This window comes from Aotus nancymaae, unplaced genomic scaffold (assembly GCF_030222135.1).
Source record: "Aotus nancymaae isolate 86718 unplaced genomic scaffold, 86718_ANA_hifiasm-v0.15.2.pri h1tg000006l, whole genome shotgun sequence".
NCBI classification, from domain to species: domain Eukaryota; kingdom Metazoa; phylum Chordata; class Mammalia; order Primates; family Aotidae; genus Aotus; species Aotus nancymaae.
This window is the reverse complement of record NW_026988417.1, coordinates 71,837,037-71,862,044: the sequence shown is the minus strand read 5'-3', so window position 1 is coordinate 71,862,044 and position 25,008 is coordinate 71,837,037. Positions and strand designations below refer to the sequence as shown.

The following is a 25,008-nucleotide window of genomic DNA, read 5'->3' as shown; positions in this document are numbered from 1 at the left end:
ATTTAAGTGTTAGGATATTAGCATACTATCAGCAATATTGGGTTTAATAGCTACTGTCAAGCAACTGATTTCTAATGCACACAACATAATTGGATAGTATTTGAATAAGAAGATGGCCTGAATTTTGCCCTCAAATGCACAAAAAGAATTTTCCATACACCATCTCAAAATAGTCTTTGGCCTTGCTGAATAGTAACAGAGCTATTATTTTACTGTGAAGCAAAATAAGCCTTCAAGTGTCCCTTACTTGATCTTAGAAGGTCAAATTCTCTGTCCAACAGTTCCTCTTCTGTTAACTTAGAGAAATTATCCTCTCCAAAAGGATTCCACCCTGACATATCAGGTGGGTTGCTGATGTTCTTCTGATTTGTGAAATTTGCAATGGCCTCTTTATCAGCAATTGACCTATAGTAATAATTGAGAAAGAAAAAAGAAGATGGAAAGAAAAATTAAAATTAATAAAAATTTATAATGCCCTAGTTTATACTTTAAAAATACTTACAAAACCAAATTATTTCACTATGACAGAGATGACAGACAAGGGCATGAGATAGAGAGAGAGAATATGTGGGATCTAGATCACCTCCATAAGGTATACTAGCTCCATAATCACCTACATAAGGTATACTAGCTGTGTACCCTTGGGCAAGTTCCTTAACTTCTCTGCTGTAAAAAGGAGTAATACTATCTACCTCATACGGTTACTGAGAAGATTAAATAATCTAATACACATAAAGCAAAAACAACAATACTTAGTAAAAAAATAAGCACTTAATAAATATTAACTGTTATTATCATAGTAAACAAGCCTTAAAGTAAAAATCAGTCACCTTATCAAACAGTATCACTCTAAAATCACTACTGAATACAGTGATCAAATGCCTTGGTTATGCTGGGACACCACAATAATTTTCCTTTTGATAAAGGCATTCCCTATATATAGCTATCACCAAAAGATGAATTGCTAGGACTGCTTTATAAATTAGCTAAAGTTAAATGAGGGTTATTTTTTATATAATTAATTATTTATAGCATTTAAAGTATTTAGACTTGGAGCCTGAGACTACTGGTTCTATGAAAATTAGGGCTCTTGGCTTTTAAGAGAAGATGAGAATCTACAGACTTCTTAACCCAAGAGTTCTTGTGTACTTCTCCCTCGACCCAGCCTGGAAATACAGTCATGTACCACATAACAATCTTCCAGTCAGCAATGGACCACATATATGATGGTGGTTCCATAAGATTATAATGGAGCTAAAAATTCCTATCACCTAGTGACATCATAGCCATTGTAACAGCATAGCACAACAGATTACTTATGTGTTTGTGATGATGCTAATTTGAACATACCTACTGGGCTGCCAGTTGTATAAAAATATAGCAATACAACTGTGTACAGTACATAATATTTGGTAATAAATGACTGTATTACTACTTTATGTATTTACTATACCATATTTTTTTTAGTTATTTTCAAGTATTCTCCTTCTACTTATTTTTTTAAAAGTCAACTGTAAAACAGTCTCAGGTCCTTTAGGAGGTACTCCAGAAGAAGGTATTGTTATCATAGGATATGACAGCACCATGCCTGTTATTGCCCCTAAAGAACTTGCAGTGAGACAAGATGTGGAGGTGGAAGACAATGATACTGACGATCCATACCCTGTGTAGGCTCAGGCTAATGTGTGTGTTTGTGTCTTTGTTTTCAACAAAAAGTTTAAAAAGAAAGAAAATTAAAATTAAAATAGAAAAAACTTACAGAATAAGAATATAAAGAAAGTATTTTTGTACAATTGTACATGTTTGTGTTTTGTGTTATTACCAAAAAGTCAAAACATTTTTAAAATTTTTGAGAGAGATCCAAGATGGCTGATCACTAGCAGCTCGGGCTCCTAGCTCCCAGTGAAAGCGCAGAGAACGAGAGGATGCCACACTTTCAGACGAACATTTGTTGCTCACGGACCAGGAGATTCCCAGCAGAGGAGCCCCACGGGTCGCCAGGGCGACTCTTGTGGCCAGCGTGGCGGTTTTGCAGGCGCCTCAGCGCACCAGTTTTTGGTGCAGAGTCCAGAGATTCCCGGGCAGAAAAGCACCATCAATCTTAACACCGCTATTTTAGCTGTTGCAGTGGACTGCTCAGATTTCGGCGCTGGGAATCAACAAGTTGGACGTCTGCTCAGAGACCTAGTTAGAAAGTCAGTAATTACAAAGACAACAGACGGATAAATATATAATGAAGGGAAGAAATCAGCGTAAAAAGGCAGAGAATACTCAAAATCAGAATGCCTCTCCCTCTACAGGGGATCGCAATTCCTCATCAGTAACGGAACAAGGCTTAATAGATTACACGTGTGTTCCAATAACAGAAGCAGGCTTCAAAACGTGGGTGATAAGAAACTTCTGTGAATTAAAAGAACTTGTTCTAACCCAATGCAAAGAAACTAAGAACCTTGAAAAAAGGTTTGACGAAATGTTAACGAGAATGGACAATTTAGAGAGGAATATAAGTGAAATGATGGAGCTGAAAAACACAACACGAGAACTTCACGAAGCATGCACAAGTTTAAACAGTCGAATTGATCAAGTAGAAGAAAGGACATCAGAAGTCGAGAACCAGCTCAGTGAAATGAAACGAGAAGACAAGATTGGAGAAAAAAGGATGAAAAGGAATGAGCAAAGTCTCCAGGAAATATGGGACTATGTGAAAAGACCTAATTTACATCTGATAGGTGTACCTGAATGTGATGAAGAGAATGAATCCAAGTTGGAAAATACTCTTCAGGATATCATTCAGGAAAATTTTCCCAACCTGGCAAGGCAGGGTAATATTCAACTCCAGGTAATACAGAGAACACCACAAAGATATTCTTCAAGAAGACCAACCCCAAGGCACATAATCGCCAGATTTATTACGGTTGAAATGAAGGAGAAAATACTAAGGGCAGCCAGAGAGAAAGGTCAGGTTACCCATAAAGGGAAACCTATCAGACTTACAGCAGATCTCTCAGCAGAAACCCTACAAGCCAGAAAAGAGTGGGGACCAATATTTAACATCCTTAAAGAAAAGAACTTTCAACCCAGAATTTCCTATCCAGCCAAACTAAGCTTTATAATCGAAGGAAAAATTAAATCTTTTGCGAACAAACAAGTACTTAGAGACTTCACCACCACCAGGCCTGCTTTACAAGAGCTTCTGAAAGAAGCATTATACATATAAAGGAACAACCAATATCAGCCTTTCCAAAAATATATCAAAAAGAAAAGAACATTAACACAACGAAAAATTTACACTAACTAATGGGCAAAACAGCCAGCTAGCATCAAATGCCAGTATTAAAGTTATATATATTCTAATTGGATAAAAAGCCAAAACCCATTGCTATGCTGCATCCAGACCCATCTCACATGCAACGATACACAAAGACTCAAAACAAAGAGAAGGAGGAAGATTTATCAACCAATCAGAGAGTAAAAATAAACAAATAAAAAGCAGGAGATGCAATTCTCGCCTCTGATAAAGTAGACTTTAAAGTAACAAAGAGCAAAAGAGGCAAAGAAGGACATTACATAATGGCAAAAGGATCAATGTAACAAGAAGAGCTAACGATTTTATAGATCAACGAGACAGAAAATTAACAAGGACATCCAGGACTTGAACTCAGACCCGGAACAAGTAAACTTAATAAACATTTATAGAACTCTCCACTTCAAATACATAAAACATACATTACTATCTCACACCTATTCCATAAGTGACTACATAATTGGAAGTAAATCACTCCTCAGTAATTGCATAGCATTTCATAGGTTTAAATGAAATATTGGTTGGCTGCTCGTTTGTTACTTTCTTCTCTTATTCCTTCCTGTTTACATCAAGTATAATTATTGGTATAAAAGAGGTTTTCAATACCCATTACTAAACTGCATTCTAGCCTGGGCAAGAAAGCAATACTCCCATTCTCTCTCTCTCTTTCTCTTCCTTTTTCCTCCTCTTCTTTATTCTTTTTCTTTCTTTCTTTCAAAAAAAAAAAATTAAAAAAAAAAAACATTTTTAAAATTTTTAAAGTTTATGAAGTAAAAAAGTCATAGTAAATTAAGGTTTGTTACTGAAGAAACAATTTTATATAAATTTAGTGTGTCCTAAGTATATAGGGTTTATAAAGTCAAGTCTATAATAGAGTACAGTAATGTCCTAGGCCTTCACATTGACTCACAACTCACACATTGGCCCACCCAGAGCAACTTCCAATCCTCCAAGCTCCATTCATGGTAAGTGCCCTAATCAGGTGTACCATTCTTTACCCTTTATACTATGCTTTTATTCTACCTTTTCTATGTTTAGATACAAAAATACATATATACCATTGTGTTACAACTGCCTACAGTACTCAATACAATAACATGCTATACAAATTTGCAGCCCAAGAGCAATAGGCTATATAATAAAGCCTAGGTGTGTAGTAGGCTATACTAAGTTTGTGTTAATGCACTCTGTGATGTTCATAAAACAATGAAATTATCTTATGATGCAATTTCTCAGAACATGTCCCCATTGTTATGCAATGTATGGCTGTATAGCATAAGAATGAGACAATGTAAGAAAGCGAAGAACGCTGTTAAGTTCCTTTCATAAGTTACATCCAAATCCTCTAACAGTAGTAATAAAGGGAGAATCCCAGTGTTCAAAGTAGTATCTCAATTTCACAAGTCTTAACTGATTCCCTAAATTTACCTAATGCTTGAGAGCTCATTGCACTTAACGTGCCATTGCCACTACACAGGTCTTAGAAGAGGGGAGAAAAAGGCAAAAGTCATTGAATCCCTTAGTCAAAGCCCCTTCAGCATATCTGAGCCAAGAATAGACTACTGAAATACTTACTGAAGGCTAGCATGTAACAGAGGAAAATAAACATAGTAAGTTACCTACAAGTAGATAGACTTGCTTAGTAAATAAAACTTAGGTATCTTAAGAAACAATTCAATTAAAATCCATTCTGGGGATGTGTCAACTGCCAAGGTCTGAGCCTGCCTCCATGTGACCGAGTCCCATTTCTAATTCCAAAACAACCTTTAAGGACTTTCAGAGTCCTTAAAACACAGATCAGATGTGTTTTTACCCAGAAAATTGTATTGAAGAAAAAAACAAAACAGATCAGAGCAGGTAAAACTCAGAGAGATGGGCATTCCCTGTCCTGTCTGTCAATGATTCCTTTCAGAACTTTCTGATTCCCTACATGAATCACCCTCTTCCTATTCCCAAAATGAATTTATGGGTTCTCACTGGCAGACTGTAATTCAATAGGGTGTCACCTTAATCTAGTTTAAACAGGTATTAAAATATGTCTGGCATTCCTCCCTTCAAAGGGTGAAACAGAATTTCACTGCCCTTGAACATGAGCTAGATCTAGTGACTCAATTCTAACAAATGAAATATGGCACAAGTGGCAGCCCATGACTGCTGAGATTGGGTCTAAAAAGACATTTTGGATTCCTCCTCTGTCTCTTGGATCACTGACTGAGGGAGAAACCAGAATCAATAATTCCTTGTTCAAAATCATCTTTGCCTTTTCAAAGAGAAAACTCAAGCAGTCTTTTGGAGAAATCCATGTGGCAGGGGACTGAATCCTCCTGCCCAAAGCCATGTGAGTGAACTATCTTGTAAATACATTCTTTAGCACCAGCCAAGCCTTCAGAGGACAGCCAACCCAGCCTTACCAGACATAACCAACCTGCTAAGCCACTCCTAAATTTCTGATCCAAAGAAAGTATGTAAGATAATAAATGTTTACTGCTGTTTTAAACCATTAAGTTTTGGGATAATTTATTAGGCATCAACAGATAACTAATATAACAGGGCAATTAAATCATAAGAAGATAATGTATGCATAGAAGGTGTTTATTTTAACTATTATTGGAATATAACAAACAGTAATACTCTCTGATAGTTATACTAAAGATAAATTAACATGGTGAAAGAGTAGAAAGTTTAGCAAAAGATAGTAGAAAAGAGAAAAAATAAATAAACATTCCAACAAAGATAGTGACTCTTTCCCTCTATCTAATGAACTACTTGGCTTCCTATATTCTACTCAAATAGCCCTTATCCACTTAGAGACAAACATTTAACCCCAATTCTCTTCTTCCACTAACTAGGAATAAGCAGGAACATTAGTTAGAGCTCTTTTTAAATTGTTACGGAAGATATTATACTCAACATACAATCTAATATTAAATAGATATAATATTAATGAAGTAGCACTGAGGCACCAAGTGTGGCTGGAGCAGTGTTCCCACATGAAGTTCCACATTTCCAACCTTTAGTGGCTGAGTGTATAATTTTTTCTACCATATCCTTAAATACGTAATTTCATAGGAGTGGAGTAAAACAAGTCTTATGCACTTTCCCAGATACGCAACCCAATATTTCCTAACTTGGGGAATACAAGATTGTTTTTTTGATAAATTATTTTTTAATAGTTACACAGAAATTAGAAGTATCTAATGTATCAAACCTGTGATCTGCTGAACAGTATCACTACAAATGAGAATAAAGCAGGCAGTGCTATAGTAATTAATATACATTACAGGCATCAGCACCTTGCAGTGTATGCCTCAAATCCTTGGATATCCAACTTTCTTTGTAATTTATCAGAAGTTTAGACAGATTTCCAATTCATGATCATCCATTCTTATCAGTGATATAACTGCTTCCAGAAGCTGATAGCCTTTTAGAATATGAAGTATAAACAATATATATGCTGTGCGAAAGAAGACAGTTTAATATATTTTCTACTTTCCAACTAAATACACTAGATTTGACATTTCTGATGCTAGTTAGCATCAGAAGTGGAAAAAAGCAATCATCTAATTAATACAATAGCCTTATCAGCATCTTAAACTAAGCAATACCAAGCAGAATATCCTATTTTTAATGAGGAAAATTATTCTATTCGTGTCACTAGGGGACTTAGCAAATTTATTAGATTACTATTTATACTTCATAGTTTATATTTTAGTGGATCTGATTTGTCTAAAATGTATGTTCTAATTTTATTATATACAATAATGTTACTAATTTATTAAAGAAAAAAAGCACTACGTGAATAAAGCAAAAAATTATAACCAGAGTAGATAAATGACAAAGAGTTTGGTAAATACTGATCTGGACCTTTTTTTCCCTTCTCTTTTTTTTTGAGATGGAGTCTTGCTCTGTTGCCAGGCTGGAGTGCAGTGCCACAATCTTGGCTTACTGCAATCTCTGCCTCCTGGGTTCAAGCCATTCTCCTGCCTCAGCCTCCCAAGTAGCTGACATTACAGGCATGCACCATCACACCCAGAAAATTTTTGTGGTTTTAGTAGAGACAGGGTTTCACCACATTGGTGAGGATAGTCTCAATCTCCTGACCTTGTGATCCACCCGCCTTGGCCTCCCAAAGTGCTGGGATTACAGGAGTGAGCCACCGTGCCCAGCCTGATCTGGATCTTTAAACTGGCCTTTGCCCATATACTGTGCTCTCTCCTTAGACAAAACTGTGCTAATTCATGCACCCCAATTCTTCCTTTAGAAAAGCAGTTCAAGAAATCAGTTCGTGTTTCTCTCTGTCTCCCCCTCCCTGCCATACCTGCCCCACCGGTGATCTGTCCGTGCGTGCGCACACACACAAACACACAAACACACACACACACACACAGAGGTTGGGAGGTGTTCTGTAGCAAACTGCATACTTTAGCTCTCTTTTGAGATGCAGTGTACAAGTATGCTACTGATGCTGCTGTTTCTCATACTCAACTCTGAGCCAAAGCTTATAGACGCCTTTTCTCAGCTGTTTCAAATCCTTAAATAGCATTGTAGGAGATCATCTTTAATGTCCCTGTAACAAAAGTCTAACAGCTCCTACTTCCTAGGTATCTATAAACACTAGGAGATTTTCATGATGATTCTTAATTAAAAAATGCCAAAGCACCTGCCATTTTATATCTAAGAAAATTTGTACCAAAGTTACTTAATTTTATAACTCTACTAACCGATATATCTAAATAGCCAAAATATACAATTCCCAACTATGTTATGGTAACAGTATGTTTACTGTATATCATCCTAAAAATATATATATGTAAAAATGTTTGTACCTATTTAAACTAAATTACATAACTTTTATGAATAAAACAGTGAAACTAATTCAAAGTAATAACATGTAAGTAGCAAAAGTATACAAGGATTTTTTTCAAATACCTAAAGTCACTTGTTAGGGTATTGTTTCTACTTACATTACAAAAAATGCTTTTATATACAAGCCAATAATTTCCTTAGCCCTAAATGCTGTTAGATGTTGCTACACCTTACCTACAAATAGCAGTTGGCAGAAGTAACTGAGGAAATGGAAGGATGGGGATACCAAGGGACCAGAAGACAGGACTAGGAAGAGAAAATGGGTGGCTCTACAGAAAGATGAATTCTAAACTAATTTAAGAGAACTTAATGACCAACCATTCAACAATGACTTCCACTTCCACAATAATTTCCCTTGCTTTCACTAGAAAAATACTTGCCTATTGGCACTATAGGAGGAGTCCATTATGGTTCCAACCTGAGCTGGAAGTGATGAAGTGTAGGAAACTAAGGCTGGTGAGAACTCTTGAGGGGAGGTAAGATATTCAGGTGATGCCTGTTGTTGAGACGGCTGATGTTGAGCTAGCATCTGCTGTTGAAAGAAAGCCTGCTGATACTGCTGCATCTGAAAAAAGAAATATTATACAAAACAATGCTCCAGTCCTAAAGCACTGTCAGCATTGCATCTATTTACTATGTTCCTTCCTTTCACATTGGTGACAAAATCAGAAACCTAAAAAACAATGATCTGCAGGAGCAGCTCTATTACTAGAAAACTACATTGAGACAAAATACATATTTTTGAAAAGTTGTGAAGCTAGGCTCACTTGGCCAGAATCAAAAATCCTCCTTTAAATATTTTAAGAAAAAGAGTAGCTTAAAGTCATTAATATATTCGTTGCTGTAAAAAAGGTCAAATAATTCTCTGAAGCAGATGCACTCTGCCTTTGGGTTTCATTTTTTTACTCAATAGGTATTTGCTGAATGAAAGAGATATGTGTGACAAAAGACTATAGGTAAGACATCATTTCCCTTACAAAATGACATAAGAGAAATATGTTATCAGTCAGTTACCATGTGCCATATTCAGGTGCATAGTTCAGTGCAATTTAAAGCTGCCTGAGAATATATGACTGTCTTTGATAAAATACATGTCAAGTAACTTACTCGAATTGATTTTGAATTATTAAGTTCTGAATAATACCATTCATACTGTGAATTCCAACACCATAATGTATACTCAGAGAAATCTCTAGAAATTACTTAACAGTTACCATTGTAGGATACTGCGATGCAGAAGGTTGTGGCTGATATACCGAATGCATTAAAAACGGTTGTTGAAGCATCTGTTGCTGCGGTGTTGAATGTTGATACTACAATGAGAAAACAAACAATAATAAATGCTATTCATGCCTTTATTGTGACAGAACCCTTTTTAAAAGTATTGATCTTACCATAACAATGATTTAAGAAATCAGTAGTCTAAACATCAATACAAAATAGCTATACTCTAAATTACTGTAATTTATTAATAGATAGCCTTATCAGAATTGGTTTCAAAATTACCACAACATAACAGAGATTCAATTAAAACCATTGGTTTCAAAATTACCACAACATAACAGAGATTCAATTAAAACCATTTTTAGTGCAATTTAAGGATGTTTAGAAGAAAGCTACCAAAACACATTTAACACCTTTTCCTAGATGATAAAGACCCCTGAAGTGACTTCTAACAAGACCATTACACTAAATCTACACTCTCCTCTTATCTTCCCTTCAGTGGTTACCTCTGGGCATCTCATGGTACCACCTACTCACTACCCTCCACTCTGGATCTATCAACCAAAACCAGGAGGGTGACAAAATCTAAGACAATATTACTTCTGAAAAGCCTATTATTACCTTTCCAACAGTAGCATTACTCATCTGTGAACTCAAAACGTAACCTCAGATAACAGTCATTATAAACTGCTTTGCTTACTTGGGAATACTAAATGTTTCAGATGAACATTCTTTTCTTCATAAGGTCACAATGCAACCTATTTTAGAGTATTCTTAAGTATCTCACTGATTGCAAATTAAATTATATTCTTTCATAATCAGAAAACTGGAAAAAGTGTTTACTTGAATCTTGAGTTCAAGGCACCCATAATACAAAAAGGAATTCACTGATATTCAATTTGCTGCATCAATTTCACACTACTTCCATATCTAAAGAAACAAAAAAATTACCTGCTGCATATAAGCATCCTGAAGTAGGTGGTGGTGGTGGTGCTGCTGCTGCTGGTGAGGATGACGATGCTGTAAATGGAGTTGCTGTAATCTCCAATCTCCCTGTTGTAGTTGCTGGAGTACTCTATGCTGCTGTGGTGGCTGCTGAGGAGGTCCCTGACCCAATAAAATTTCAGGGCCATTTCCAGGTCTTAGTGCCCCTAAAGACAGGTCCAAACACTTACATTAACATACTAATGATTTCAATTAAAAAGCTGGATTTCAACATGCTCATTTCAATAATAATTTAAGGCATTTATATCCTTATTTATAATATAGAAACTTCCATATGCATAGAGTTTATAGGGATTTACTTTAATTATAATTACCCAAGAAACTTAATTTTGTCATCTACAATTCTGAACAAGTCAACATCTTAGAAACATTTCATGTTTCATGCTTCAGCTCTCCATGAACACACCATCCATGTTAGTTTTTCTACATTGCTCAACAATATCATGTACTATCATGAGTAAGTATCATTATCAGTGTAATTCTCAATCTAGAATGCCATTTTCCACCTACTGAAATTCTTACTCTTTAAAGTTCAGCTCAAATCTCTCTTCCTTTTTCCTTCATATAACACTTCCACTCAGTTTAGTATATTTCAGTCTGTCTTGCACATATTAATGGCTTACATGGCTATTTTCTAAAGCAGGGTCCCTGAGGGAAAAGATGATGACTTACTCATATGTTAAGAGTCCCAAAAAACCTTTTATACAAAAGATGCTTGATAAACGCTCACTGTAATAAATCTATTAACACTGTCTCCTAAATGGATATTTATTTATAAGCTCCATAAATTATACCCCAGGCAAATCCTATAAATAAACTTTTAAAATTAACTATAAAGATATACACTTAATGCAATACACTAATACACCATAATTTCTATATTCTCCTCTAATAACTTACCCTACATTCAAATGCAATTGTTCAATCCTAGAGGATAAAAAGAGTGGGGAGAAAGTGCAAGGAGGGAGAGAAGGGTTCTTTTTTCATCAATGTTAGTGTCCTCAAACTTCCTCAGACCTAAGTATAACAGCATTATGAAAATAGTTTTATAACTATTTCTAACTTTTCTAATAATAAAAAAATGCATGTTCATTTTAATTATCCTTGAAAATACTTATTCCACCACACGGATACTACCATCATTAGCCTTTTAAGTGTATTTCTTTCCAGTTGAAAGAGTATTAAAATAACTACTCAAAAATCATTCACCTTGAAAATTTTTGTTATTTTTTTAATTCACAATATTTGTACATATTCATAGGGTACATATTGATGTTTTGATACATATTATGTACAGTGATCAGATCGAGGTAATTAGCAAAACCATCACCACAAGCATTGTCATTTTTTTGTGTGTGTTGGGAACACTCAATATCCTCTTTCTATCTATTTGAAATTATACGAAATATTATTAACTAGTCATTCTACAGTAGTATAGAACACTAGGATTTATTCTTCCTATCTAGCTGAAATTTTATATCCTTTAGTAAATCTCTCCATACTCCTCACTTCCCCCTACCCTTCTAGCCTTTAGGATCGTTTATCTCCTTGAAAATAACAACAGCCCCCTAAGTAACTTATAGGTTAAAAAAGAAATCACATCTAAAAGACAAGGTCAACACATCAAAATCTGTGGAACAAAACGCTGGTACTACACAAGAAACTTTTTCATTTAAATGTGTATGTGAAAACTAACAAGACAGAAAAAAGGAAACTAATGAAAATAAAGTCAAAGAAAATAGAAGGAATAAATTAATAATGACAAAGTCATAAAGAAATAGTGAAATAAACAACAGAGTTAATCAATAAAACCACAGTCTGACTACTGGTTCTAGTTCTTTGAAAAGATCAATAAAAGAGATAAAGCTCTAGGCAAGTCCCATCAAGAAAAAACAGTGAAGATATAAACACTGCAATGAGACAAGTAACATACTATAGACATGAAAGTAATTAAAAATGCTATCTACAATTTTATGCAAATAAATTTGAAAATCTAAATAAAATCATTTTTAAATACATATATAAATTACAAACATAAACTCAAAAGGTAAAAAATCTGAATAAATCTGTAAAACTCAAATAAGTTGAAAATATGATCATGTTTCTAACTCTACAACATGTACCAATTCAGTTAAGCTCACATTTAAAGAAATAGAGCTTAGCTTTTTTTTCATAAAATATTCCAGAATGCAAAGGTAAGGCTCTCTTAATAAGGATATGAGTTTATCCAAAAATAAAAATAAGTTTTAAATAAGGTTTAGCCTATCTAAGCAAAGATGCTTCAATATTCAGAACTGTATTAATGCCACAAATAATATATTAAAGGAGAAAATTACATGATCTTAAGAAATACTAAAAAAAAAAAAAAAAAAAAAAAACAAGAAGCAGCAGCTATCTATACCTAATTTTAGAAAATGTAAGTTAGGAATAAAGGAAAACCTCATCAATGAGATAAAAAAAAAAAAATAGAAATGGAGAGCAAATATCATGCCAAAACCAGTCTCCCTAGAACAAGACAGAAATGTTCACCACTACATAATATTAGCCCAGAGGATCTAGCTAATGCAATAAAATAATAAAAACCAATAAGCATGATAAATACTTAAGAGAAACAGGCAAATTATCATTATTATCAAAAAGAGACTGTCTCAAAAAAATCTAAAATAAGCAAATGAAAACCTATTAGAATAACAATTTTAATAATATGACCTAATGAAATAATCAAAAATCAAAATGTGTAAATTTCCACCAAACCTACTATGCCAAAGTTTCTTTTTAACCCATGTTTGTATCACTGAGTTGTTTATTCTTATGCTGCTTAATAGGTCTGATGGGGTGGACTTCCTATCCAAAATCTTCTTCTTCTGTATGAATTTTAGAGGAAGTCTCTTAAGTTCCAAAAAATAAATTTAATTTTTTTTTATTTTTTGGAAGTCTCTTAAGTTCCAAAAAATAAATTTTATTTTTTTTAATTTTTTGGAAGTCTCTTAAGTTCCAAAAAATAAATAAAATTTATTTTTATTTTTTGGAAGTCTCTTAAGTTCCAAAAAATAAATTTTATTTATTTTTATTTTTATTAAAAATTATACAGATCTGTATGTACTGACAAACAAAGCTTTCCAAAATATACATTTTTTAAAATTCAAGTTGCAGAGAAATATGTTGACATAGTTTAGCTGTGTCCCCACCAGAATCTCAACTTGAACTGTATTCCCAGAATTCTCATGTGTTGTGGGAGGGACTCAGGGGGAGGTAATTGAATCATGGGGGCTGGTCTTTCCCATGCTATCCTCATGATAGTGAATAAGTCTCATGAGATCTGATGGGTTTATCAGGGGGTTCCGCTTTTGCTTCTTTCTCATTTTCTCTTGCCATCACCATGTAAGTGCCTTTCACTTTTCACCATGATTCTGAGGCCCCCGGCCACATGGAACTGTAAGTCCAATTAAACCTCTTTATGTTCCCAGTCTTGGGTATGTCTTTATCAGCAGCATGAAAATGAACTAATACAGTAAATTGGTACCAGTAGAAAGTGGGGTATTGCTGAAGAGATACCTGAAAATGTGGAAGCAACTTTGGAACTGGGTAACAGGCAGAGGTTGGAACAGTTTGGAGGGCTCAGAAGAAAACAGAAAAATGTGGGAAAGCTGGAACCTCCTAGAGACTTGTTGAATGGTTTTGACCAAAATGCTGATAATGATATGAACAATAAGGTCCAGGCTGAGGTGTTTTCACATGGAGATAAGGAACTTGTTGGGAACTAGAACAAAGGTGATTCTTGTTATGTTTTAGCAAGGAGACCAGCAGCATTTTGCCCCTGCCCTAGAGATTTGTGTAACTTTTAACTTGAGAGAAATGATTTAGGGTATCTGGTGGAAGAAATTTCTAAGCAGCAAAGCATTTAAAAGGTAACTTGAGTGCTGGTAAAAGCATTCCATTTTAAAAGGGAAACAGCATAAAAGTTCAGAAAATTTGCAGCCTGATGATGCAGTGGAAAAGAAAAACCTACTTTTTGAGGAGAAATTCAAGCAGGCTGCAGAAATCTGCGTAAGTAGAAAGGAGCCTAATGTTAATCCCAAGGCCATGAGGAAAATGTCTCCAGGCCACGTCAGAGACCTTCACAGCAGCTTCTCCCATCATTGGCCAAGAGGCCCAGGAGGAAAAAGTGGTTTCATGGGCCAGGTCCAGGATCCTCATTCTGTGTGTAGCCTAGGGACTTGATGCCCTGTGTCCCAGCTGTTCCAGCCGTTCCTGAAAGGGGCCAACATAGAGCTCAGGCTGTGGCTTTCACAGAGTGGAAGCCCCAGGCCTTGGCAGCTTCCATATGATGTTGAGCCTGCAGGTGCACAGAAGTCAAAAACTGAGGTTTGGGAAACTCCAACTAGATTTCAGAAGATATATGGAAATGCCTGGGTGCACAGGCAAAAGTTTGCTGCAGGAGCAGGCCCCTCATGGGAAACCTCTGCTAGGGCACTGCAGATGGGAAATGTGGAGTCAGAGTCCCCACACAGAGTCCCTAGGGGCACTGCCTAGTGGACTTATGAAAAGAGGCACACCATCCTCCAGTCCCCAGAATGACAGATCCACCTCCAGCTTGCACTATGCATCTGGAAAAGCTGCAGATACACCACCAGCCCGTGAAAGCAGCAAGGAGAGAGGCTGTACCCTACAAAGCCACAGGGGCAAAACTGCCCAAGACCGTGGGAACCCACCTTTTGCATCAGCATGAGACCTAGAGTCAAAGGAGATCACTTTGGAGCTTTTAAATTTGACTATCCCACTGGATTTCAGACTTGCTTGGGCCCTGTAACCCCTTTTTTTGGCCAATTTCTCCCATTTGGAATGGCTATATTTACCCAATACATGTACCCCCATTGAATCTATGAAGTAACTAGCTTGCTTTTGATTTTACAGGCTCACAAGTGGAAGGGACTTGCCTTGTCTCAGATAAGACTTTGGACTGTGGACTTTTGGGTTAATGCTGAAATGAGTTAAGACTTTGGGGGACTGTTAGGAAGGCATGATTGGTTTTGAAATGTGAGGACATGAAATTTGGAGGAGCCAGGGGTGAAATGATATGGTTTGGCTGTGTCCTCACCCAAATCTCAACTTGAATTGTATCTCACAGAATTCCCGTGTGTTGTGGGAGGCACCCGGAGAGGGTAACTGAATCATGGGGACCAGTCTTTCCTGTGCTATTCTCGTGATAGTGAATAAGTCTCATGAGATCTGATGCTTTCAGCTTTTACTTCTTCCTCATTTTCTCTTGCTCTCGCCATGTAAAAAGTGCCTTTCACCTCCCGCATGATTGTGATGCCTCCCCAGTCATATGGAACTGCAACTCCATATGTCTTTATCAGCAGCATGAAAATAAACTAATATATATGTACAGTATGACTCCATTTTTTTTTTATTTTGTTATTTACTTATAGTTATTATTATTTTTGAGAGACAGTCTTGCTCTGTTGCCCAGGCTGGAGTATAGTGGCACAACCTTGGTTCACTGCAACCTCTACCACGTGGGTTCAAGTGATTCTTGTGCCTCAGCCTTCCAAGTAGCTGGGATTACAGGCATACGCCACCACACCCAGCTATTGTTTGAATATTTAATAGAAATTGGGTTTTGCCATGTTGACCAGGCTGGTTTCAAACTCCTGGCCTCAAGTGATCCACCAGCCTTGGTCTCCCAAAGTGCTGGGATTACAGGGAGTGAGCCACTGTGTACAGCCTCCATTTATTTTAAATACAATATGAATTATTTATATATATATATATATATATATACACACACATGTAAAAACATAAAAAAGGTCTGGGAAGATGAACATTAAACTGCTGCTGGTTAACTCTGGGAAAAATGGAGGGAGACATTTACATTTTCTCTGAAAACTGCTGTATAGTCTGAGTATTTTAAATTACAATACTCATGTGTTACTTTTTGTATTATTTTTCAAGGGTGAAGAACTGTTTAAAAAAAAAAAAAGATACACATATCAGGGGAAAAAGAGGAAGATTTTTTCAACTTAAGCTGAAAGCAGGTAAGAAAGGGAAACACGGCCCCTGACATCAGGAGTAGGCCTGGCACTCACAGCTAGGTCTTGGTGCTCTCCTGTTGAATATCATCTCATATGATATTAGACAAGGCCACTATGACATTGATGAATCAAAACAAGACCACTTCAAAATCATGTCTGAACAAAGACAAAACACTGAACATTGTCCAAATCCCTAAAATGTTTTAACATCTTTAGCAACTGAGGCTTTAGCTTCCTTCCTCCTAGACAAAATTTACATTAAGATACCTAAACATATTGTAACACCTCTTCCTTTCTTTTCTTTTTCTTTTTTTATTTTTTTGAGACAGAGTCTCATTCTGTCACCTAGGCTGGCAAGCCGCAGTGCGATATCTTGGCTCACTGCAACCTCCACCTACTGGGTCCAAGGGATCCTCTGCACCTCAGCCTCCTGAGTAGCTGAGACTAGATGCGCACCACCACACTAAGCTAATTTTTGTATTTTTTTCATAGAGGCGGGTTTTGCCAAGTTGCTCAGGCTAGTCTTGAACTCCTGGTCTCAATCAATCAACCTGTCTTGGCCTCTCAAAGTGCTGGGATTACAAGCATGATCTGCATCCAGTTTTGTATGACCTCTTCTTGACAGTATCCAATACAGAACAACAAAGCCTTACTTTTTTTTTTTCCTTTGGAGATAAGGTCTTGTTCTGTCACCCAGGCTGCAATGGCGCAATCACAGCTCACTATAACTTTGAACCCCTGGGCTCAAGTGATCCTCCATCAGCCTCCTGAGTAGCTGGGACCACAGGAATAAACCAACATGGCTGGCTAATTTTTTTATTTTTTGTAGAGACGGGGTCTCACTATGTTTCCCAGGCTGGTCTCAAACTCCTGGCCTCAAGTGATCCTCCCACTGCCGCCTCCCAAAGTGCTGGGATTACAGGCACAGGCCAGCATGTCCGGCCTCCCAGTTCCTTAAAGCGTCTCTAAAATTACCCAAAACAAGTCCAAATCCTTTAATATGTCTTTTCAAGTACCATCTTCCTGAGACACCCCAGATCTGAATGGAAGTAATAAATAAATATAACTTGTTCAACTACAAGAGTGTTTCTAGTGTTCTTCAGCTGGAGGACATAATGCATGATAAATAAGACTGATAGGATCTCCAAGCCAAAAAGGTATAAAAAAGATAAACGAACATTGAATGTTTACTATGAGACAAAATTTTCAGATACCACATCTTATTTACTCCTCACAACAGGAAAAGTAATTGTTATTCTATTTTACTAAGAGAACAGTGGGGTTAAGAAATGGTGAAATAGGAACTAAATACAAATGATTTCAAATTCACATTGTTTTCCCTTTTCCATGGAATACGCCTCCAACTATTGTACTTGATTATCATAGCAATATGCCAGATAAAACACAAAGGGTACAGTGGCTCACACCTTTAATTCAAGCACTTTGGGAGGCCAAGATGGGAAGATCACTTGAGCCCAGAAGTTCAAGACCAGTCTAGGCAACACAGGGAGCATAAGGAGACTCAATCCTCTCTCTATTAAAAAAAATTAGCAGGCATGGTGGCATACATCTATAGTCCTACCTATTCAAGAGGCTGAGGTAGGAGGATCACGAGTCTGGGAGGCACAAATGCAGGAGCATGACCATGGAGTGCCACCGCATTCCAGCCTGGGTGACAGAGTAAAACCCTATCTCAAAAATAAATAAATAAATAAACAAACAGACAAACAAATAAAAACATTACCTTTCCTGAACATATACTTTACTTGATAGTAATAACACAGTTAATAGTTAACATTTACTAAAGGCATATCATGTATCAGGTATCACATTAAACAGCCATTTAATCCTCCCAATAATCCTATTAACATAGGTACTAGTTCTTTCAGAAGCTATATTACTAAAAACATGGGAGAAATAGGAATCAAATCAGGTTCATGAGACTCAAAATGTATGCTCTTAACCATTAGAGTATCCTCATTAAAAACATTTTAACATTAAAACAAAACAGATTTATTACGAAATAAAGTGCAAAACAGGATTTCTTTAAGGTAAATCCTCAGGTTATACCCCTAGAACCTTGAGAAAATAAGTTTACTCTAATGTTAGGGATATTTCTTTGGGGGGAATTATTTTTTAAGTACCACACTATACCATAATGCTTAGGAGACACTTTAGTAAATTTTTCTCAAATTCAGGTAAATTTTATATTGTAATGTCCATATGGTTCAAGACAGTCCTTCACCAAGGCTCTAGGTACAATACAAAGACATATAACTTTGTAAGACTAGTGTTTCAGCTTTCTTCCTTTCCCATGTAACATAGACTTTCTCCGTACCTTTGAACTTTTTCTCAACCTCAAACCCAACTAATTGATGATTCTAGGGATAACGCTTTGTATTTATAGTATCAAAGAAAATTGTGAGTTTTTTGAACCATACTTTTAAATTGCCAGTATCTTCCCTTTGCCTACAACAATTGAATTGTTGGAAACCAGTTGAATTTATTAGACATCAGTAGAAAGTTTCCGAAAGCATGTTATCTGCTTTATAATATTAAGTTTACTAGTAGTTTATACCCCTAGAAAATCAAACAATAAAAGGTTTATTTACATTAACCTTTAAGAGAATGAGGCTGGCAGGGCTCTATTACCTTTTGGCCTATGGTTACCGAATTCACCAGGAGCAGGGACTTTAACAGGTGTTGCTGAACTTTGAATGGTCAGCACACTGGGAGTGGCAGTAGTAGTAGAGTTGGCCTTTGGTCTTTGTCTTGGTGCAATTGAGGTTTCTGTTGGTCCAATGGTATCTGTTATTCTACAAGAGAAGAATATATTTCATTCTAAATATTGGAATTATTTCTCATTTACTATTTGTTCTATAAAGCATCCAACTCAACAGGTGCATTTTAACTATTATTGATAATCACATTAATCCTCATCTTTCTTCTAATTTTCAAGTATTAAATGTTTAATAAAGATAGGAAAACAAATAAAAGTAACCATTTTCCTTAAAACAGTATACAATCATTCATAGTCTGCTACTGAAACTGGCAGAAAAAGAATATAGTCCCAGAAACTGCTCTTAAGGAGATGAAATGATACTGAAAGGAAGTAAACAGAAACCTTTTCATAAGGATTTGGATGAAACTGAGAGCCATTCTCTGAAATTGTCAGAGAAATAAAAATAAGAAACAACAAGAAATAATCTCCCTTTACTTGGACTCAAGGCATAAAAGAAGAAAAGACTGTGGCCTAGGACATGTTAAACAAAAGCAGCCAAAACTTTTAACAGGTGGAACCACCTGCTCACATTCAACTTCTTGAATCTTTACCTTTGCTTTACTTAGAACACAGAATGGAAATTATATAAAATATATCCCACTAGGACTTAGTTTAGGCCCCAGATGTGGGTGGTTAAGCAGTAAACACAGTTTAAAAATTAAGAGACAATAAATATAATTTGAGAAGACAGTGACATTTGCTTTTCTTTTTTTAAAAAAAGGTAAAATATTTTATGTTTATCAACTTGCTTTCTATAAATTCAGTACAAAAACTCAAATACTTGTTAATATGACCATATGTTCACTTTCCAAAAGGATTCACAATAAAATCTCTTTATTAAATCCCTCACACATTTTCAAGTAAATTAATACTTTAAAATTTTACAAACATATGATTTATCAAGCACACATCTGCTGTATTTGCATCTATCAAGTGCACAGATTCAGTTATTGCCCAACATCTGTAAGTACCACAAGAGGGAGCCCTATTAACAACTATCTTTTCAAGAGAATGAAAAAAACACGACACTGAATCAAAAGACCTTAGAATTATATGTATTCTATTTTCTGAAAATAACACCTATGCTCTAGATGGGATGGGGATGGCAAAAGTCATGAAAACTGAAATATATACATATATATAGTTATATATGTCTTTTATATATATATAATCAATTATATCTTATTTTCATGATAATCAAGTATTTATTGACTTCAAATTATTGAAGGGGCATTACAACCAATGCTGTACTCCCTAAGCTCAAGTAATTTGGGGGAAATATTGTACACAATGTCTCTGTTTAACTATCCATTCTGTATGAAGTGGCTAGCACAGGCTAGTACAGGCCAGACCTGATGTTGCGTTGTTGCTGATCTAAACCCCCTTTAGAGATTCACAACACACGTAGGCATAGCAAAAGAAGCATATTAAAAGTCTGTGTATTTTGTTCATTCTAATGTCTCCTGTTTTACTAATATGCAATAATATGTATTGTACATTTACTGATATCCAGCAAAACACTGCACAGCACCCTGTCCTCAAAGAATTTATAGTATACCTAGGAAAATAGGGCAAATGTTAGTGGAAATGTAATAATACATAAGATAGTAAAAATTGTGAGTGCTAAGCTACTGCTGTCAAGAGTTTATAGAGATGTAACTGTAAATCTAATTTGGCTACAGAAGTCTTCAGGTAGAAACTGGGGTTTAAAATTTTTTTAATAAGTTTGACTTCATTAGGCAGTGACAAAGAAACCAGGCATTCTATATATGCGAAAAAAATGCCTAGGCAGTTTAGGCATAGGGAAGATACAAAATTGACTGAAGTTAAACACAGTAATTATTACAACACTGCCATACAGTCTCATGTGCACTATTACTACAGTCACAGAGCTGTTTTTTCTGCTTCCTTTCTTTTCTCCTCACCATCACCTGAACAAAATCATCATAGCTTTCTTAAAACTCAGACTCACACTCTCCTGCTTAAAATCCTTCAATGTTTCCATCTGCCAGGTCAGTGATTTTCAAAGTCTCCATCTTTAAGACGTGTGTCAGCTAAATTTCACATGTTAACCTATACTAAGAGCAGATGCAAAGTTCAGGGAGATGAGAGCGGCCTTTTAAGAAGACAGAGAGTACAACAGATTGAAGGCAGCTGAGTACCCACAGGAGCTTTTTGAAAACATGTGAGTAATGAAACTAGCTAGTAAATGATTTCTCCTCCCAAAATATGCTATTTACATGAAAAACATCTTAATTTTTTAATATTCAGCTTTGTATATAGATTTGTTCAAGTTTTCACTAAATATTCATAAAGAGTAAATTTATACTGACAACCTTATTTTTTAATATATATAATGTTCAGATTTAACATACTATAAATAAACACTATGAATTTTAATAGCACTATTTCATTGGCTTGTAATTATATAGCTATAACTTGTGTTATGGTGAAAAGATAATCAAATCATCATTCTTGTTCAGCTGACTTATGCTATTTTTTAAAAATCTACCTTCTCAAAGATTTGTTTACTATTTTAAAAAACAGAAGTTACAATAAAATTCAACTGACAAATCCTACAATAATTCATAATTACCACTCAACAGTGGATGCTAATTAAACCTATGTCATAGGTAAGACCAATAGTTGTTCAAGCTGGATTCCTCCAAGTTATATATAATTTTACTCCTTCATCTCTTCTCAAAAGAACATTTTGAAATTCAAGTGAATGAAGGTATTTTTAGAGTACTTAAAATACCATTTTTTAAAATAAGTCATTCACAAATGACATATTAACAATTTACAAGTAACAGATCATTTACAACACATGTCACAACCAAGTCTCAATGAGTAGAACTGACTAGAAGGTTGAAAATTAACTGACCTAAAGGCCAAAGTCCAAATTTCTCAGCATGATATATAAACAATGTTGTTCATGACTGGCATTTATCTACCTCTCCAGCTTCATTTCCCACTACTCCTGTGTATGTCCCATTTTGCCCTAGGCTTGCAGTTTCACAAGGGCCATTCCTGCCTAAACTGCCTGCCTGCTATAGTTTCATTCCCCACCCTTCCAGGTGATTGACTATTCATCATTCAAAGAAGAGCGCAGCAATTCCCACCCGCAGGAAAACATTCTTTATGTGCTCCTGTTTTCTCTGCTCCTAGACTTTCCCTTCCTCCACACTCTCAAAGTAGCCTGATACCTACCAGGTTGTAACTGTTTACTTGTCAATTAGAATGTGAACTCCTTAGAAATAAAAACTGCTTTTTTTTCTTTGTGTTTCAATTGTCTGTATCTTGCATATAAAAAGCATATGAACAAATACATTTTTGTATTGTATATGAAATAAAACTTTGTATAAATAACATACAATACAAAAATGCTGTGACCAAGAAATCTTCCTAAATGTAATATTATACCTGTCTCATAATCTAAGATACAATTCTGCTTATTTACTTTTAAATTCAAAAAAGTATGAGGGGAAAAAAATCAATCATTAACAGATTCAGTCTTAACCTACATAATACAGTTCAAACTTATAATTAATAATTATTTAATAACAAATACTTTGAAAAATAAGATTGAAAACATATTTTTACCAGCCTTAAAAAGTATTCTAGTTATAACTACTCATTACAAATTCTACAAAGTACACACATATTCTAGTTGCCTGTATGAGCTATTTTTTTCTTTCCTTAAATTTAAAAAATAAACATACCATCTGTGAACTCAAAACATACTATTTCCTAAATCAGAGTTGCTCTATGATGAAAATTACAACCCCCGCCCCCACAAAAAAAGACCTGCTGTAACATCATCAGTTAAACAATCACTTCTTTGTCACTGAGTAAACAGTTCCAGTGAGATGATGCCAAACTCTTTATCTAATATTTGTAAAAACTTATTTTATATTTGCTATCTCAATTATACCACATGCAATAATCAACACATTTTTTGTGGGTGAAGATGAAACTTAATCAATTACATTTGCTAGATTAAAAACAAGGCCTATCTTTTTTTTTAATGCCTTTTCAATTTTAGCATAGCTTTGCCTACCTGGCTTTTATTTGGCTTTTCCTAGCAGCTGCTTCACTAGCAGTCATCGGTTCAGGAAGAGCTGAAGGAATAGAAGAATTCTTGGAAGAAAAAAAAAAAACTTTTCATTTTAGTTTTTAATTGCAGAAAGTTTTTTTAAACTATGGATATATTATTGAACTTTACAAGTACTCTCCATATTATTTTCACATCACATACCTATAAATTGTTCACATATATTTGCCAGAGCTAATCTGCAAATATCACTACATGCTACACAAATGTCACTTTCATATTCATGTGCCACAGAAACCTTGGAAAATAAGCAAAAGATACCATTGTATCCATGTATAAGTGGGTAAATCTTGAGTAAAAACAAACATTATGTTACACTTGTAAATCAAGGACTATTTGCATTTTGCAAAAAGCAACAAACACCAAGGATAAGAATAAAGTGTTTTTTCTACATACTACAGATAATTTTCAAGACACTGAATGTAAGGCCTGAAAAATTAGGGCAGAAGCCTTATTCATTTGTCTATGTCCAATGTTAAGTTCATTGTAGATACTCAATACATACTTGCTAAATAAAAAGCTCAACACCTAATCAAATGTCAAATGAATCTACTTTTCTACTTTTAGAACTGCAAAACTTTCAGCTTTAACAGAGAAAATACTACATCAATACAACAAGGGCTTAAAAAAAAAGGAAAGTCACCACATTCCTTCTTTTTTCTTAGTGGGGTAGATTAAGTTATACATAAAGGAAACCCTACAGAAACAAGTCAGCCAGAATGATCTTTACAAAGTCAAGAATGGCTTATAATCAGTGATGATTCTAGAGACCTTTATTAAAACTGACAAAGACTTGCCATAGACAATTCACTTAAAGTAGTTAAATGCACTGTGTAGACAGTGAATAAAATTCAAAGCTTTTGAATAATACTACTGCCAACTGAGTACCTTCCAAGAACTAGGCACTGGGTTTTACATGTAATCCTTATCATTACTATCCTTGCTTTTTTTTTTTAAAAAAAAAAAAAAAAAGGACATTAAAGTAACTTACCAAAAGATTCAAAATCAGCCACTGATAAAGACAAAACTGAATCTGGGTCTTTCTGTTTACATTGCCTGTGCTTTTAAAATTATTATTTTTATAGTTTAAGAGCCTTCAAGTGCAGTTTTGTTACAAGGATATGTTGCATAATAGTGAAGTCTGGGCTTTTAGTGTGACCATCATCCAAATAGTGTACATTATATAGGTAACTTCTCATCCTTCATCCACTTCCCACCTTTCTAAGCTTCCACTGTCTATTACTCCACTGTCTATATCCAGACATACACATTGTTTAGTTCCCATTTCACAATGCCCGTGCTCTTTATACCAACATCCAGTGTTTCCCAAACTTACTCAGTTAATAGAGTGCTTAGGGTCTCAGTAACTGTTTACAACATGTCAAAGAAAAAAAAATCTAATAGTCCTGTTTATTAGATGGTTAGGCCCAAATAACTTAATAAAATCAGTTTGTGCTAGGTCAGACAGATGTCACTGTGTTTTCCTCAAAAATGCAAAATATCCTGTCTGAGTCTTCTGCAGCTGCACAAGGTACCTGAGTGCATAGTTTGGATACTACAGCTTTTAAACAATACAGTCAAACACACAATCATGCAACAAAGAACTTTGTTTTTTAACAACAACAAAAAACAAGTAGCTCTGAAAGTATATGTATTCACATATGATAAAATGAATTTT

The 25,008-nt window shown here is 35.2% G+C and overlaps 1 protein-coding gene across 2 annotated transcripts in view; it reads right to left on the bottom strand.

The window, feature by feature from the left end:
• BMP2K (BMP2 inducible kinase) overlaps window positions 1–25,008 on the bottom strand; it is a 130,029-nt gene that overhangs the window by 35,408 nt on the left and 69,613 nt on the right. For both annotated transcript variants that reach the window (XM_012446959.2, XM_012446960.2), the window contains exons 9-14: window positions 23,277–23,356; window positions 19,087–19,250; window positions 10,346–10,545; window positions 9,385–9,483; window positions 8,551–8,735; window positions 248–405 (exon numbers count right to left, since the gene is read on the bottom strand). In XM_012446959.2, coding sequence (XP_012302382.2) covers window positions 248–405; window positions 8,551–8,735; window positions 9,385–9,483; window positions 10,346–10,545; window positions 19,087–19,250; window positions 23,277–23,356 — 886 coding nt within the window. The remainder of the gene's footprint in view (window positions 1–247; window positions 406–8,550; window positions 8,736–9,384; window positions 9,484–10,345; window positions 10,546–19,086; window positions 19,251–23,276; window positions 23,357–25,008) is intronic.